The 17,656-nt window shown below is 32.7% G+C and overlaps 3 protein-coding genes across 3 annotated transcripts; all 3 read left to right on the top strand.

Moving 5' to 3' along the window:
- Positions 1-123: 123 nt before the first annotated feature.
- LOC111426224 (uncharacterized) lies at positions 124-4,421 on the top strand. Its single transcript, XM_023060694.2, has 3 exons — positions 124-321; positions 375-559; positions 3,869-4,421. Exons 1-3 carry the CDS (start codon positions 157-159, stop codon positions 4,149-4,151), a joined length of 633 nt encoding a protein of 210 aa, XP_022916462.2. The 5' UTR covers positions 124-156; the 3' UTR covers positions 4,152-4,421.
- A 243-nt stretch (positions 4,422-4,664) lies between these two features.
- Positions 4,665-5,565, top strand: LOC111426475 (uncharacterized). The gene is made up of 4 exons (XM_023061043.2): positions 4,665-4,865; positions 4,918-5,102; positions 5,161-5,345; positions 5,411-5,565. Exons 1-4 carry the CDS (start codon positions 4,704-4,706, stop codon positions 5,503-5,505), a joined length of 627 nt encoding a protein of 208 aa, XP_022916811.1. The 5' UTR covers positions 4,665-4,703; the 3' UTR covers positions 5,506-5,565.
- Positions 5,566-10,155: 4,590 nt separating this feature from the next.
- On the top strand, positions 10,156-11,191 carry LOC111428161 (uncharacterized). Its single transcript, XM_023063616.2, has 4 exons — positions 10,156-10,392; positions 10,496-10,680; positions 10,734-10,918; positions 10,980-11,191. The coding sequence occupies exons 1-4, from the start codon at positions 10,231-10,233 to the stop codon at positions 11,072-11,074; spliced, it is 627 nt and encodes a 208-aa protein (XP_022919384.1). The 5' UTR covers positions 10,156-10,230; the 3' UTR covers positions 11,075-11,191.
- The last annotated feature ends 6,465 nt before the right edge of the window (positions 11,192-17,656 follow it).

Genomic DNA, 17,656 nt, shown 5'->3' with positions numbered 1-17,656 from the left:
ATGCGAGATCCTTGTACTTATTAGAAAATTAATTTTCTTTCATAAAGATAACTAAAATCTTATCAATCAATTTGTTTTCGTTCCGTTTACATATATATAAGTTACCTCGATTTTTTTTAATTAACAATTTATCTTGATTCCCAAAGAATATACAAAATGTTTCCCAAAGTATTCACGCTCCTTCTTATAAATATTGCAATCGAAAATGTTTATGGTCACGGGATGATGTTGGATCCCCCTGGAAGGAGTTCTGTTTGGAGGTTTTACGATGGATTTCCAATGAATGTTAACGATAACGAATTATTTTGTGGAGGTTTAAACGTAAGTATTGACATTACTTTATAACAAAAAATTAAATTAACGAAATTATTTAGTATATGATTACCCAAGATGGAAGATGTGGAATTTGCGGGGATCGTTATTCCGATCCTCATCCGCAACCAAACGAGAACACCGGAACCTATGGAAATGGAAAAGTTGTGGCTGAATATAAAGTGGGCCAATTTATCGATGTTACAATTAGTTTAAACGCAAATCATATAGGAAATTTCGAATATAGGTAAACTTAATTATTATTTATTTGATCTTATTTATCTTGGGACGTAAAAATGACTTTACAAAAGTTGGATAGTAAGACAGATATTACTGTTAAAAAATGTTTTTGTAGTTTTTGCACTAGTTGTTCAAAGTTATCACCATGTTGTTGAACGCGAAGAGTAGGTAGTTTCCTTCTCTTCTCTTGTAATTCATCACATTCATTACTAACAGAACTGTCGCTGTTATCACTTTCGATAATTAATTAAAGTATCCTCTTTTTAATGCAAAAAGCTGTTTTGAAAAATCACTTTTAGTTCTTGAGAAGTAAACTTTTGAAATTATCGATTATTTCCAATTTTGCAATTTTCTCCGATTAAGTTTTAAAAATTCGTATAAAATCCACTTCTTGGAATATGAGTATGAAAATTCCCCAAAGTGTTAATAAGAGTGTCCTCTTTCCAATGAACCAACCCGTTTTGAAAAATAACTTCTAGTTTTTGAGAAAACAATATTTGAAGTTTTGATAAAATGTTTGATGTTGCAATTTTCATCGATAATTTTCAAAATTCGCTATAAATTTAATTTCTTGAACGATCCATGTGGAAATATCACCAAGTATTAATTAAAGTATCCTCTTTTTAATGCAAAAAGCCGTTTTGAAAAATCACCTTTAGTTCTTGAGAAATAAATTTTTGAAATTATCGATTTTTTCAAATTTTGCAATTTTCTCCGATTAAGTTTTAAAAATTCATATAAAATCCACTTCTGGGAATATAAGTATGAAAATTTACCAAAGTGTTAATAAGAGTGTCCTCTTTCCAATGAACCAACACGTTTTGAAAAATAACTTTTAGTTTTTGAGAAAACATAATTTGAAGTTTTAATAAAATTTTCGATGTTGCAATTTTCATCGATAACTTTCAAAATTCGCTATAAAATTAATTTCATGAGGGATCCTTGTGGAAATATCACCAATTATTAATTAAAGTATCCTCTTTTTAATTTAAAAAGCGGTTTTGAAAAATCGCTTTTAGTTCTTGAGAAATAAATTTTTGAAACGATCGACAATTTTTTCGAATTTTTCAATTTTCGCCGATTTAGTTTTAAAAATTCGTATAAAATCCAGTTCTTGGAATATGAGTATGAAAGTTTTCCAAAGTGTTAATAAAAGTGTCCTCTTTCCAATGAACCAACCCGTTTTGAAAAATAACTTTTAGTTTTTGAGAAAACAATATTGGAAGTTTTGATAAAATTTTCGATGTTGCAATTTTCATCGATAATTTTCAAAATTCGCTATGAAATTAATTTCTTGACGGATCCTTGTGGAAATATCATCAATTATTAATTAAAGTATCCTCTTTTTAATGCAAAAAGCCGTTTTGAAAAATCACTTTTAGTTCTTGAGAAATAAATTTTTGAAATAATCGACAATTTTTTCGAATTTTGCAATTTTCTCCGATTAAGTTTTAAAAGTTCGTATAAAATCCACGTATGTTTCGTTAGTTAAATCAGCATCAAAAAAGATCATTTTGTATCTTAGATCCAAGTAAGTTGACATATCTTATCAGAAATTATAGCCATAATGACCGGATAGACATGCCGGATATCCGGTCGAAGGGGATGCCGAATATCTGGTATCCGGTTTTTCGCAAAATCACTATCCGTTCCATCCATTTTATTTTATTCTTTCCATTATGATTTTCTTAGCTTATTTTTATTTTCTGGTATTGATTTAGTCTAAGGTCTAGTAGTCTTAGGTTGGGTTGGATTGGGTTGGAGCTAATTTCAGCGCTGCAGAAAAAATACGCATGCCGAAAGGTAAATCAGTCAGCATGATTGCATGGAGCATGATGACGGTAAAGTTAATATAAGCCTCCTTGGTAAACCAGACCTTAACCTTAAGTAAATTTTACCAATTCATGAAATTGCCATAAAAAAGTAAAAGCTACAAAAAAATTGTAACAGTAATATCTCTCTTGTCATGCAGTTTTGTTAAGACATTTTTATGTTAATGACCTTCTTTTAAGATGTTTAACCAGCCCTTGAAAATAAAATCAAGAAACTATAAACATTCTGTACAGTGTACATCAATAAGACAATCCGGTGTTACAGCCCCAATCGCCATACTCTTCCCTCCACTGCCATGCTCATTCAATTTCCTATGCTTTCATACCATGATCTTGGAGAGCGCTCCCTTTTTTTCCTTTCATGTGGTGTTCATTGGTATATTTGTTTGGCCCATCTTTTTTCGTTGATGCGTCTCAAATCATCTCAAACTTCTCTTTTCAACCCTGTGTGTGACAGTTCCCGTATACTTCTACGTAAATAATTCATTTGTATTGCGCCAACTCTCCTTCATCATCCAAACCTTACCATTTATCGGCAATATATCAATACCTATATCTCGGCCATACTCTTTCCATCAAGTTTCTTATTATTTCGATTTAGGTGTCTATCTCACCAGATAGAATTAAGTGTTCCCACCACTTTATTAGCTTTATCTATCCTGTTTTTGATTTCCGCTAGGTCAATACCATTCTTGTTGGCAATGGTGCCCAAATATTGAAGTTCTTTTACAAGACAAATTTTATTTGTGTTTACTATGAAAATTTCGAATTGGGCATCCGTATTCATTGGTATATACAATTGCTATCCCAATCATTTTGTGAACTGTGTGCAGCTTTTTCAACATAAACTCCATCATATGCGTTCTGTGCTATAATTGATTGGTCGTCAGCGAAATTAAATGTGGACAAATGTGTTATTAATTGGAACGCTCGTATCTTGGCAGGATCTCTCCCACTTGTTTATTGCAGCATCTTCATAAAGGTTAAACTTACACTCCTGTCTTAACCCTTCAACGATTTTGCGATTTTTTTAAAACTATCTGTATGACGAAAAAATTTCAACTTTGAACAGGTGGTAGCCTGATGTTTTCTTAATGAGGGGAATATTTTATCGATATTATGGCTGGTTAGATTTCAATGTGGTTTTAACCAAAATATATGAAATAATTGCGTTTGGCGAATTCTGTTATCAGTTTTTCAAAGTTATGTCTTTCCAATGTTTTTAGAGTGAGTTAATCAAATTATAAATTAAAGTGAAACAGAAATAACTCGTGCGGAGACCCTCCTCTCTCTTCTGTTCAATCCGGCTGGTGTGTATTCCAGACAGGACGTCGCGCCTTCATTTTACCTACATAAATAAATAAAGGCGTGACGTGCAGACTGGAACACACATCAGCATCATCTTTTCCCATTGGATTTCTTTATTAATTTAATCTTTATTAATTTCTTATTAATTTAATAAAAAAAATTAAATCAATTTTTAGTTTGTGTAAATTAGAAGATCCAACAAGTTATGAATCCGGAGAAAAATGTTTTAAAAAGTTAAAACTTGAAGATGGTTCTGATAAATTCCCAGTTCCTAGTAATCAATGGAAATTTGTTAACCGAGTTCAATTACCGAGTGATGTCACGTGTGAAAGATGCGTTTTAAGATGGCATTATAAATCTGGAAATAACTGGGGACAATGCGACGATGGATCTTACGGTCAAGGTTGTGGATATCAAGAAACGTTTAGGTCGTGTGCTGATATTGCTATATTACCTTAAAATTGTATTATAATATTAATAATAGTCGTTAAACACACAATGAATAGCATAAAATCTGTATTGTTTTGTGAATTATTTCAAAATGAATAATAAAATATAACATTGCATAAATACAAAGTTGAATAAATCTTTGTGTAAATATTATTAAAGTGGAAATTAATTGTATTAATTGCGACAAAAACTCACATTGAGATATTGATTTCGTAATTGAACAAATACTTTGTAGTATTTTCAATTATTATTACAAATTTATCTATATCGTGATTAATAAAGTTTGGAGAATTGTGCGATTTTATTATTATTTTTAGCAATAACTTGGTGTTAATAACATTTCGCCAAAAATCGTGGTATTTTTTTTATTTGATGTAATAAAAATCTAAATCAACTCGCATATATTATTTGCTTTCCCCGCTTTCTTTTTTTGGGTTTTCTTATCAGGGATTTTTGGTCAGTAGGTATATAAATTGAGGATATGTTAAATCTTATTACTTACACAATTTTCATGAATAATAATTGTAACAATCTAAATTAAAAAAAAATTTGATACTCAAAATGCTTAAATATTTAACTATATTAATTGTAGCGATTATTTTCGAATACGTTTCCGGACATGGAATGATGGTTAATCCTGCTGGGAGAAGTTCTGTATGGAGATTCTATAGCGGTTACCCAGCTAATTACAATGATAATGCAAATTATTGTGGAGGAAGAGGAGTAAGTTACTATAAATTTATTAATTTCAATTAATTTTAATTAATTCTGTTAGTTGTTCGTATCTTCTGGAGGTCAATGTGGTGTTTGCGGAGATCCTTACACAGACGCACATCCCCAAGCGAACGAGAATACTGGCAAGTTTGGAAATGGTAAAATCACAGGTACTTATAGATCAGGTCAAGTCATTGATGTCAGCATAACATTAACCGCTAATCATATGGGTCATTTCACTTATAGGTACTTAAATGCACTCGAATATAGGTCAATATTACGTATAATAAAAAAACTTTTTCAGTTTATGCCCACTTTCTAATCCTTCAACTTATGAATCGGGAGAAAATTGTTTTATCCCATTAAAATTAGAGGATGGCACTGATAAGCACTACATCACCAGTTCTCAATTTAATATTGTCTCACGTGTTAGATTACCAGCTGGGTTAAGGTGCTCTAGATGCACGTTAAGGTGGAATTATAAAGTTGGTAAGTTTTTTAGGGTTATTAATTGCCGCAACCTATTTATTAATAACTTTCGTTTTTGTCTTAAGCTAATTCTTGGGGTTATTGTGAAGATGGTACAGGGAGATTGGGATGTGGACTACAAGAAACCTTCCGCGCATGTGCTGATATTTCTATCATATAAATATTTAATTCTGTACAATATTTAAATATATTTGTTTAAATAAACAATTTTGCTTGAAATGAAAACAAAATTTTTTGCTTGATGTAATAATTATTACATATTTATATATTATACAATTCTAATGATTCCTAAGCATATCCAGATTTGAGCAAAATTAAGCAATACAGTTTAAAAATTATTCTTACGTTGCAAAGAATTATAAATTTTTCTGCTGCATCAATTCTTGTTTGGTCAAACTTAGGTGGTATTGTGGAAACCTCATCAGTATTGATAGTGATGGAAACCTCAGAATGACCAAAAGTTTAGAGCTTTGCATGAAAGATAGAATGCATTACTAGTAAAGAGATATATCTTACTATATCAGTAAGATCATCAGTATTGATAGTGATGGAAACCTCAGAATGGCCAAAAGTTTAGGGCTTTGCATGAAAGATAGAATACATTACTAGTAAAGAGATATACCTTACTATATCTATTCTGAGGTTTCCATCAGTATCAGTACTGATGAGGTTTCCACAACACCGCCTAAGTTTGACCAAACAAGAATTGATGCAGCAGAAAAATGTATAATTCTTTGCAACGTAAGAATAATTTTTAAACTGTGTTGCTTAATTTTGCTCAAATCTGGAGAGATGTTTAGAACTAATTCGGAAAATACAGTTCAACTTTAAAGTACTAAACCGATTCCCACTTTCCTCTGTCCGTCTAAAGGACATCTAACAGGTTGGCTTTACTCCAAAATTTTCCACCGATTTTATCACTTGCTTTTGAAGAAGATTGCAACATGGCATCTGAAATGTTACACAATGTTTTATCTCATCTCTGAATATAGGCATCAAAATTGGCTTCCTACATTTTGACCCAAAAATTCTTACATGCGCTTGAATTATTCTTTTAATATTTATTTACTTCTTAAATCAGATTGCAAGGTTCTTCTAAAGTTTGGAATTAGCTGTGTAAATATGAGTGCAACATCATGAGTGTAATAGGTTTAAGGATTTGTACCACTCTTTGTATAACCTTAACATTATAGCCATCTGAACACAGTCTTTTTAGAGAAGCAAACCGTCCTAACATTAGACCAAAGATTATCCGATGAAGTTTAAAGTTTTTGAAGATTTTTGAAATGCTTCTTTCACACAATTCCGGAAAATATTATTTTTAAAGGAGAGGCGCGAATTCTTTTGTAATAATTTCGTTTCAATGTACCTTACTCAATACTTCTCTGCCTGCCTCAATCATTACATTGAATTTTTTCACTAAACACTCCTAATCCTGTCCTGACCAGAAGGTTAGGTCAATTCAAGAGCAATTCGGACTGTTGTGTTAACCTTATATTGTAGATATCTGTATTTAAGCATAATTGCGTCTTTGTTTTTTCATATCTTTGTTGCTATATGTCTTCACAATTCGATCCTCTGTCATGCTATCGATGTGCTCATTCCATTCTTTCTTTCTTTTTAATATCTAAGCAGTTATGTTATCTGTCTTGTACGTTCTGACTTCTTTCTCTATTTATCAGAGTTTTACCAGCTATTCTACGCACTATAATATTCATTTATTGACTGTAGTATTCTTCTTGTTTGTATGTCTTGAGTTTCTGCTGCATAAGATAGTATAGGTCTAATTGCAAACATGTAGATCCGCGCTTTGGCTTCAGTTCAAATATGTGTATTGCGCCATATTGTATACATTGATGATTTTATATCTTATTTCATTAAGTCATTTAAGTCACATTATCTCCGTATTCAGATATTTCGATGGCCAGCTATTTAAATTTCGTTGTCAGGTATATGGTTTTATCACCATAAGTTTGCATCTAATCGATATCCTAGAGTTTTTCGCCATTTTATTAAACTGGTACAGTAACCTATAGAGATCATCCTCGTTTTTCACCACCAACACTACATCGTATACATAGGATTTTGACCATATCTTCCATTTTGTGTCCTCCTTGTTGTTCGTCTGTCAATAAAATATATTTAGTTATTTTGCTTCTCATGATTTTTGTGTTGCCCAGATGAGATTCTTGCATTTTTAGTTCAAGACTGTGCCTCTGCACAATTACATCCGTTCTTACATATTTTCAACCTAATAATCAAAAACTCTGAATTTCTAAAGATATGGAAATTGAGCAGGATCTGCCCGGTTGTTAATGTAATAAGGATCATGTAGGTAAATAACTTTATGGGCTTTATGGCAATTTTGACATTTTACTCATCTGATTAGTCATCTGATTTGGAGTTTGAGTAAAGTTCCGTACAATATATGCAGGACACATCACTGCTCTCTTCTCCTTCCGAACATAAAATATTTCTGAACAGCAGTTCTTTTAAAACCCATGCTCTTGCAAGCAATGATGTCACAGGGGTGCGCAACTTGATGTTTGGATGTCTACTTAAAAAACTGTATAAAAAAGATATACCTTCTTTTTTCTTGTTAATCGATGGCCCATATGATTTTGCTCCCCTAATTCAAACGCTGATGTTCTGAAGTCATTTAATATGAAAGATAATCGTGCTTCCACAAAAAAAAAATATTGCACTAGCGCTTACCTAATTTTTTCTTCGTTAACTCCTTGCAGTTAAATTCTCCTTTTCTTACTTTTTTAACTCTCGCTTCAAGAGCAGTATGAAGAACTTCAAATCGTTTGGAAGCCTTTACCCATTTTACCCCCTAATACTTTCTCCACAGCTTGGTACATATTTGGAGTTTTATCAATATAAAAGGAGTTGGAAATACAGGATAAAATAATGTTTTAGACGAGTTTTACACAACGGTGCCTTTCAAAATAAATGAAACCTCGGTTCATACACTGATGGATTTTGTTGGAAGGATCAAGAAATAAAAGGAGAAGTAACACCAGAACTATGAGCTCATCATTACCACTCTCCAGTCAGAACTAAAATATTTGGTATGAAACGATCACCACATAAAACAGTGCAACCTCGCTCCTTGCACGTGTATTCTATTACAGACTTTTTACAGACCGTTTTAGCCGCCTCTCCCCTAGAAATACTTCTTTAGAAATAGCATTACTACTGAAAAAGAAAAACTGTCCCTTTACCAGTACAAAAAACAAGGTCTGAAAAGGGGACCGAAATGCAGAAAGAAGCTGGAAATGTCAAAAAATACAACTCTGAATGTAGTTGTACCAAAACTAATAACTGTTCTGGAAGTCAATCGTTAAATCCCCACAAAACTATTCCCTTTCATAAATCTGCATTTACTGGTTCTGCTGAAAATGTTAATCTATATAGTTAAGGGGTTAAAAGTTGCAAGCATCTCAGGGATAGTTTCAACACTTCTGCTTTTTCTTCAACACTCTACTGAATACATAATTTATTCTTGTGGTACTCCACGATATTTAATCCTTCCTTAGTCCTAGTATCGTCGGTAGTTCATTCATCAATGGAGTGCTTCTTACTTCTTCTTCTGTACTTGGCGTTTTAATAATCTAAATTTCTTGATTTGTATCTTGGGATCTATTAAAACTCTCGTTTCGCCTTCTCCATAGTTATCTTATCCACATTGTCCTAGTCTTTACATTGTCTTTACTTTTAGTTATAGGGTCTTAAAGTTCTTATGAATTCTTTCCCGTAGTAGGGCTTGTTTTGTCCTGTTCATGATTTTACACGATGCAGCTAACTCGATGTGGCTGCAGCTGAAGAAGACAATGACTACCAGCTATCATTCCTCGAGGCAGCAGTAATCAAGACCAACAATCACCAACTCAAACATGGAGTGCATCAGAAGAAAACACAGACGAATAGGTACTTATAAGCTTTATCATACCACCACCCACAACAGAATAAGTCCATAATTTGCATTCGTTTTTAAAGGGCTAGGAGATTATGCGACAGAGAAAATTTGAAGAATGAAGAACGACTTCGAAATGACGTACTTCAAAAGAATGGTTATATGACGAAGGATGTCCAAAGGGTCAAGACGGAGAAAAAGCCACAAATACAGTAATAGTCAACCATTTTGTTTCAGATATAAGTTTCAGGTATTGGAAAGGATAGCCAAATAATTTAAAAATGACTTCATCGTGGTGAGACATTATCAAACTATGGAACTCATTGCCTATGGCAGAAACAAATTTCCTTCGTTGAATGGATCAGGAGTCTATAGACTATGATAGAAGCGTGGAAAATACTATGTAAGGCAAACTGGACTTCGAATTTGATTTCATACCAGATTTGAAAACCACTTATGAGTTAACAAACACAAATATTTCCAATTCGTCATCAAATAAATTCATAAACTTAAATTCTAGTTAACATGACTTATTTCTAAATCTAAAAAATATATCTAGATTCGATAAATATTTTGTAAATAGTACTCATACATAGATAACATGGTACACATCCTAATTTTTGTTATAGAGAGTACGAACTCATACAATAAATTACTTCCACTTAAACAAAATAATAAGGTTGTTTTTTAACATTTTAAAGATAACATGAACAATAAGAATTAAAGCGTCACTTTCTTTTCTACATGATGCAATAAAAATTCGTACCTTACAATTCGCCAAACTTGTTTACCCTTTTTTCTCCTTCCCTTCCTGGACCATCTCTTATCAGGGATTTTGATAACTTTGTTGTCGGTATAAATTGGGGAAGTAGAATTGTTACATTTTATTAATTGCATATCATCACGTTCTATTATAAACAATTTAAATAAAAATTTAACATAGAGAAAGAAATTAAAAAAATCGAAATGTTGAAATTTCTAACGTTATTAGTCGTTGCGAATATTTTCGAATACGTTTCCGGTCATGGTATGATGGTCAATCCTGCTGGGAGAAGTTCTGTGTGGAGGTTCTACTCTGGATATCCAGCCAATTATAACGATAATGCCAATTATTGTGGAGGAAGATGGGTAAGAATTCATAATTATAAGATTTCCACCTGCTTACAATGAACTATATTTACTACATCCAAAACAGATGTAATCTACAACAATCTTGTACATGTTTTTTTAGACGTTTGTATCTTCTGGAGGTCAGTGTGGAGTTTGCGGAGATCCTTATACAGCTGCACATCCTCAACCGAATGAGAACACCGGCACATATGGTAAAGGTAAAGTAACTGGTACTTACAAGTCTGGACAAGTCATTGATGTCAGTATAACATTGACCGCTAATCATTTGGGTTATTTCTCCTACAGGTAAATTAAAGGCGTTAAACAAAAACATTTTTTCAAAAAATATAATTTTTCAGTTTATGCCCGCTTTCTAATCCATCATCTTACGAACCGGGAGAAAGCTGTTTTATTCCATTAAAATTGGAGAATGGATCCGATAAGCACTACATCACCAGTTCTCAATTTAACGTTGTCTCACGTGTTAGATTACCAGCTGGGGTGAGATGTGCTAGATGTACTTTAAGATGGAGTTATACAGTTGGTGAGTATTTCTACATCCTATAATAACTCGTTCATATCTTTAATTTCATCTTTTTTATTAGCAAATTCTTGGGGTGTTTGTGATGATGGTACATCAGCGATGGGATGTGGCCTCCAAGAAACTTTCCGCTCATGTGCAGATGTGACCATCGTATAAGCTCGCATTATTAATTATCGAATAATGTATTTATTCAATTTGATTATTATTCTTTATAATAATAAATAACCTCACTAGTTATGTTTATTTGAAACAATAAATTTGTATTTTGACTTTCTTGCTAAACTAATCACGTTTAAAAAAATACCCACGCAGAATTCAAAACGATCATTTACGATTGGATCGTAATGATCAAGTTGTTGTTTTCAGTACGGAAGAAATGTAGGAGGAAGCGTTATGTTTGTCACTTATAACTTGTTTCGTTGTCGTCATGATCACGAACACAATGTAGAATCGTTGTGCATACAAAAAAATAATGTTGATGAGATTGGGAACTAAAGTCAAGGTCGATACATTATTCATACGAGAAAAAACTGAGTGGAATTATAAACAACTAAATTGTAGTTACAATTTAGAAAATATAAATTTTTTACTTTTTGTGATAATTTGAAATGTTTACTGAGATATTTTTCATTTGGAAAATTTTGAAGGTTCAATGTCCAGTTAATTAAATTGTTTTATTTGAAAAAGATAACATTGTTAATATAATTTTATGCGTTATACGATGGTGAAGACGCATTATATTTCTCCTTTTTTTATGTTATTATCATATCAGATGTTATTGTATTGTTGTACGATATTTACTCTCATCTCATTTCATAAATCTTTTAAGCCAGTGATTCTTAACCTGCACACAATAGGAGAGGAGTCATAAAGTTTGTTATGGGCGAGCAATAAGTTGCGTGTGAAATTTGATGCACTAAGTAGTGTTCTGCCAGAAGTACGTTCACTGTCAAGGGGGAAATGTTTAAAACAGAGTATTTGAGATGTGAGAAAAATAGCTTTGTTTTTTGAAAATCGTGAATCAGAAAAGGAGAAGAACTTTTATACAAAAATAAAAGATATAGCAGAGACAGACATAGAGATATACTTTTTCAGTGAAACTGACACTTTATTATAAATGACACTTTATTACAGTCTTTCATACAAAGAAATATGAGCAATATTCTCATAGCGCAAAATAAGATTGCTGATTTTTTGCAAAAACTAGAACTTACCTAGAGTTCAAATTGGTGACACTTACAACGAAAAAACTCACTAATTCCATAGTTCAGCACCTTCTTTGATAAATTCGTTGAAGATGAAGATGTTTCAGCTAACGTTCAGTTTCTCGAACTATGCGAAGACAGTACCTCGAAGGAGGAATTCCTAAATTGTGACCTAGATACGTTTTGGACAAAAATGCAGAGCGAATATTTTATTTTAGGTAGTAGGGCTTTAAGAATTCTGATTTCATTTGGGAATACAAATGAATCAAACATAAAAAATCTTTTTAGGAAGAAGCAACATCGAATTGCATTAATTATAATTCAAAATTTATGTGTAATATATTAAAAAATAAAATTTTTTCTGCTATTTTCGGGCAGCTCATAAGGATAATCATGGTGATTCATGGTGAATTGTCTTCAGTGGATGTCAATGACTAAATTGCAAGGTTATTACAACCTCTTCATATACTTCTATATTCCATTTTAAAACACATATTAACCTTATTAGATTTTTGTTACAACCCTTTATGTCAGCTTTATGTTCTGTAGCAAAATGCGGTTTTAACATCCATTTGATATTCAACAAATTTGATTTGCAACTGCTAAATAAATTCTTGAAGTTTAACTTAGCTACAGGAATGTATATATTTTATAAATCAATTATTTCTTATTGCTGATAATCTATTGCTAACAAATTTTCACAAGTGTAGGTAGAGCAAGGGGGATTGTGAAAAATGTCTCTGAGGTTGGTGTATTAAATTTGTCGTGCAGTCATAACCTCCTGACTGCAGCAAGAACATCTCTGCACAAATGACAGTATGTCTATGAGTGGGGTTATAAGCCCCACTCATAGACATACTGTCATTTGTGGTGATTATATACAGCAACACCAGGTACCCGCCAAAACCGAAATCGAAATTCTGCTTTTGTCTCAGTTCCAAAATTTCTGGATCGTTTTATTGCTATTTCTATGCCTTCTTCTCTGAATAAGGCATCATTAATGACCAGTTGCAAAGTGTAAGATACACAACGTATACTCTATAGTAGTGGTAGAACGGATATCCGGCAACCATCCGGTATCCAGCCTATAAGGCCATATTTTAAAATCCGGCCGGGTACTGGATAGTTACCAAATATCCGGCTTCGACAATTTTTTCGAATTTTGCTATTTTCGCCGATTAAGTTTTAAAAATTCGTATAAAATCCATTTCTTGGAATATGAGTATGAAAATCTTCCAAAATGTTAATAATTGTGTGCTCTTCCCAATGAACCAACCCGTTTTGAAAAATAACGTTTAGTTTTTGAGAAAACAATATTTGAAATTTTGATAAAATTTTCGAGGTTGCAATTTTCATCGATAACTTTCAAAATTCGCTATAAAATTAATTTCTTGAAAAATCCTCGTGGAAATATCACTAATTATTAATAAAAGTATCCTTGTGCACCACGAAAATATTTAAATCTAATAGAATATTACACTAATTCATATAAATATATTTTTACAGCATTGGAAAAAGAATAAAGATACCTTGATCGTGTGTCGTAAATATACGTTGGTTGTCGTTTCAATTTGTGGCTTTTATAGCAACAGATTCTTATTAAATAAGAACTTGACTATGCATACACATGAATACATATACACATAGATGTATCAAAATCACGAGGTGGTCTTTTTACACGATTACTTTCTCTTTATATACTTGTAAGAAAGTTTATGGTTATCCACATGCTACTACAACACTTACTCCATCTTAAGATACTCTCCGCAGTTGCAGCTGCTGAAATGTTCTGAACTCCTCTCTATTGTACCAGTAGCAGGGTACATCTTTTCATATTCGTCAAGTTGATTGGTGGCGTCCGAAAAGGGTCTCATACCTTACATCGCATAACACATAAATACATAAGTCTATTACACAGTACTAATTGTAAGTGGTTTGCGAAAATGACTAATCAGAAGGCTGTACCTACCTATTCTCAAATGTTCACTCTGTGCATAGTACCATCTAAAAATAAATTCTTATAGATTATAACCACCACATTCGAAAGAGATTTGATTCTTACCGTCAAGTTCGCACTGTGAATAAACCCATTGCCGTTGTCCTTCTGCTGGGCTATCTACATCGATTTTTGTCTTCAGCATAGCACATAACAAATGTAGCATATGCTGCCTTAGCAGTAGCACTAAGCATTTATTAAGCACTGCAAGTACTGACATGTCGGTGGCCAACGTGAGCATGTTCAACCTCGAGAAGACCACTCAAGAGATGCACATATTTACTCATTTATTCAGTCAATAAATAAGTGTTGAGTAAAATCTTAATAATGTGTTGATTAGTACAAATATCTCCATAAAATTTTTTGTGAAGAACTTAAAATTTACATAAAATGTTGCATGTATTGTTTAATACTGCTTAGAAATGTGTTGGCTGTTGTTGCAGTGTGACTTATAAATGTCCTAGATGTAACGTATGAAGTAGTTATCTACTAGACACGTTTCAGCTGATGGACCACACTAATATGGTTATTACGTTGCATTATTATATTGGTCACTTCTTGTTAGACTGAATACTACCGTAATCAGTCGTATATCATCCACTAAGACCGCGTACTCGAACTTTGGCCAAAATACAAGTTTCGGTAAATGTTTCTGTTTTGGCCAAAAATCGACCAAACCTTCTGCAAGAACCGAAACTTCGTCCGTCGAGCCTCGACTGGCGTTTGTCAGTTTGTCAGTTTGTATTCTCGTATCTGCTTTGGCTTCTATGTACGGAGATTTCATCTTGTTTGATGCAAGATGAAACAAGTTGTTTGTGTACGTGCAGTTACCGTGCGTGAACGAGTTGGAATTTCTACGACAAAAGCACAAACGCATTGCTGACTTGTCAAAAGTCATATGTAAACATTGCAAAATACTTTACTGTTTGGGCAGTAACGAATCAAAAAAGCAAACTATACATCGATTGAAGCAAAATTTTCCAAATTTTACAATTCAGAGTATCGACAAAATACTCGACGAGAAGAAAAATGAAGCCAAAAAAGAAAATGTGACAAATATTAATAATAACAATCGAATCTCATGCAATGTACCTTGACAAATATAACAAAAAGAATGATGAAGCAACCGCAATGGGCAGATGATCATGCAATTGCTCAGTGAATCGATAAGGCCTCGATTAATCAATTACTCTATAGTGGAAAGTACGGCTTTTAGACGTGTTAATTACACAGATCGAAATTGTCGATTACTTCAAAAATTTATTTCTCAAGAACTATAAGTGATTTTTCAAAACGGCTTTTTGCATTAAAAAGAGTACATTTTAATTAATAATTTGTGATATATCCACAAGGATCCTTCCAGAAATTAATTTTATAGCGGATTTAGAAAGTTATCGATGAAAACTGCATCATGTGGGGCTTATAACCCCACTCATAGACATACTGTCATTTGTGGTGATTATATACAGCAACACCAGGTACCCGCCAAAACCGAAATCGAAATTCTGCTTTTGTCTCAGTTCCAAAATTTCTGGATCGTTTTATTGCTATTTCTATGCCTTCTTCTCTGAATAAGGCATCATTAATGACCAGTTGCAAAGTGTAAGATACACAACGTATACTCTATAGTAGTGGTAGAACGGATATCCGGCAACCATCCGGTATCCAGCCTATAAGGCCATATTTTAAAATCCGGCCGGGTACTGGATAGTTACCAAATATCCGGCTTCGACAATTTTTTCGAATTTTGCTATTTTCGCCGATTAAGTTTTAAAAATTCGTATAAAATCCATTTCTTGGAATATGAGTATGAAAATCTTCCAAAATGTTAATAATTGTGTGCTCTTCCCAATGAACCAACCCGTTTTGAAAAATAACGTTTAGTTTTTGAGAAAACAATATTTGAAATTTTGATAAAATTTTCGAGGTTGCAATTTTCATCGATAACTTTCAAAATTCGCTATAAAATTAATTTCTTGAAAAATCCTCGTGGAAATATCACTAATTATTAATAAAAGTATCCTCTTTTTAATGCAAGAAGCCGTTTTAAAAAATCACTTTTAGTTTTTGAGAAATAAATTTTTGAAATAATCGACAATTTTTTCGAATTTTGCAATTTTCACCGATTAAACTTTAATAATTCGTATAAAATCTATTTCTTGGAATATGAGTATGAAAATTTCCCAAAGTGTTAATAAGAGTGTCATCTTTCCAATGAACCAACACGTTTTGAAAAATAACTTTTAGTTTTTGAGATAACAATATTTGAAGTTTTGATAAAATTTTCGTTGCTGCAGTTTTCATCGATAACTTTCTAAATCCGCTATAAAATTAATTTCTGGAAGGATCCTTGTGGATATATCACAAATTATTAATTAAAATGTACTCTTTTTAATGCAAAAAGCCGTTTTGAAAAATCACTTATAGTTCTTGAGAAATAAATTTTTGAAGTAATCGACAATTTCGATCTGTGTAATTAACACGTCTAAAAGCCGTACTTTCCACTATAGAGTAATTGATTAATCGAGGCCTTATCGATTCACTGAGCAATTGCATGATCATCTGCCCATTGCGGTTGCTTCATCATTCTTTTTGTTATATTTGTCAAGGTACATTGCATGAGATTCGATTGTTATTATTAATATTTGTCACATTTTCTTTTTTGGCTTCATTTTTCTTCTCGTCGAGTATTTTGTCGATACTCTGAATTGTAAAATTTGGAAAATTTTGCTTCAATCGATGTATAGTTTGCTTTTTTGATTCGTTACTGCCCAAACAGTAAAGTATTTTGCAATGTTTACATATGACTTTTGACAAGTCAGCAATGCGTTTGTGCTTTTGTCGTAGAAATTCCAACTCGTTCACGCACGGTAACTGCACGTACACAAACAACTTGTTTCATCTTGCATCAAACAAGATGAAATCTCCGTACATAGAAGCCAAAGCAGATACGAGAATACAAACTGACAAACTGACAAACGCCAGTCGAGGCTCGACGGACGAAGTTTCGGTTCTTGCAGAAGGTTTGGTCGATTTTTGGCCAAAACAGAAACATTTACCGAAACTTGTATTTTGGCCAAAGTTCGAGTACGCGGTCTTAGTGGATGATATACGACTGATTACGGTAGTATTCAGTCTAACAAGAAGTGACCAATATAATAATGCAACGTAATAACCATATTAGTGTGGTCCATCAGCTGAAACGTGTCTAGTAGATAACTACTTCATACGTTACATCTAGGACATTTATAAGTCACACTGCAACAACAGCCAACACATTTCTAAGCAGTATTAAACAATACATGCAACATTTTATGTAAATTTTAAGTTCTTCACAAAAAATTTTATGGAGATATTTGTACTAATCAACACATTATTAAGATTTTACTCAACACTTATTTATTGACTGAATAAATGAGTAAATATGTGCATCTCTTGAGTGGTCTTCTCGAGGTTGAACATGCTCACGTTGGCCACCGACATGTCAGTACTTGCAGTGCTTAATAAATGCTTAGTGCTACTGCTAAGGCAGCATAT

This window comes from Onthophagus taurus, chromosome 7 (assembly GCF_036711975.1).
Source record: "Onthophagus taurus isolate NC chromosome 7, IU_Otau_3.0, whole genome shotgun sequence".
NCBI classification, from domain to species: Eukaryota; Metazoa; Arthropoda; class Insecta; order Coleoptera; family Scarabaeidae; genus Onthophagus; species Onthophagus taurus.
The sequence above is the reverse complement of the archived record's forward strand: the minus strand, read 5'-3'. Positions and strand labels throughout refer to the sequence as shown.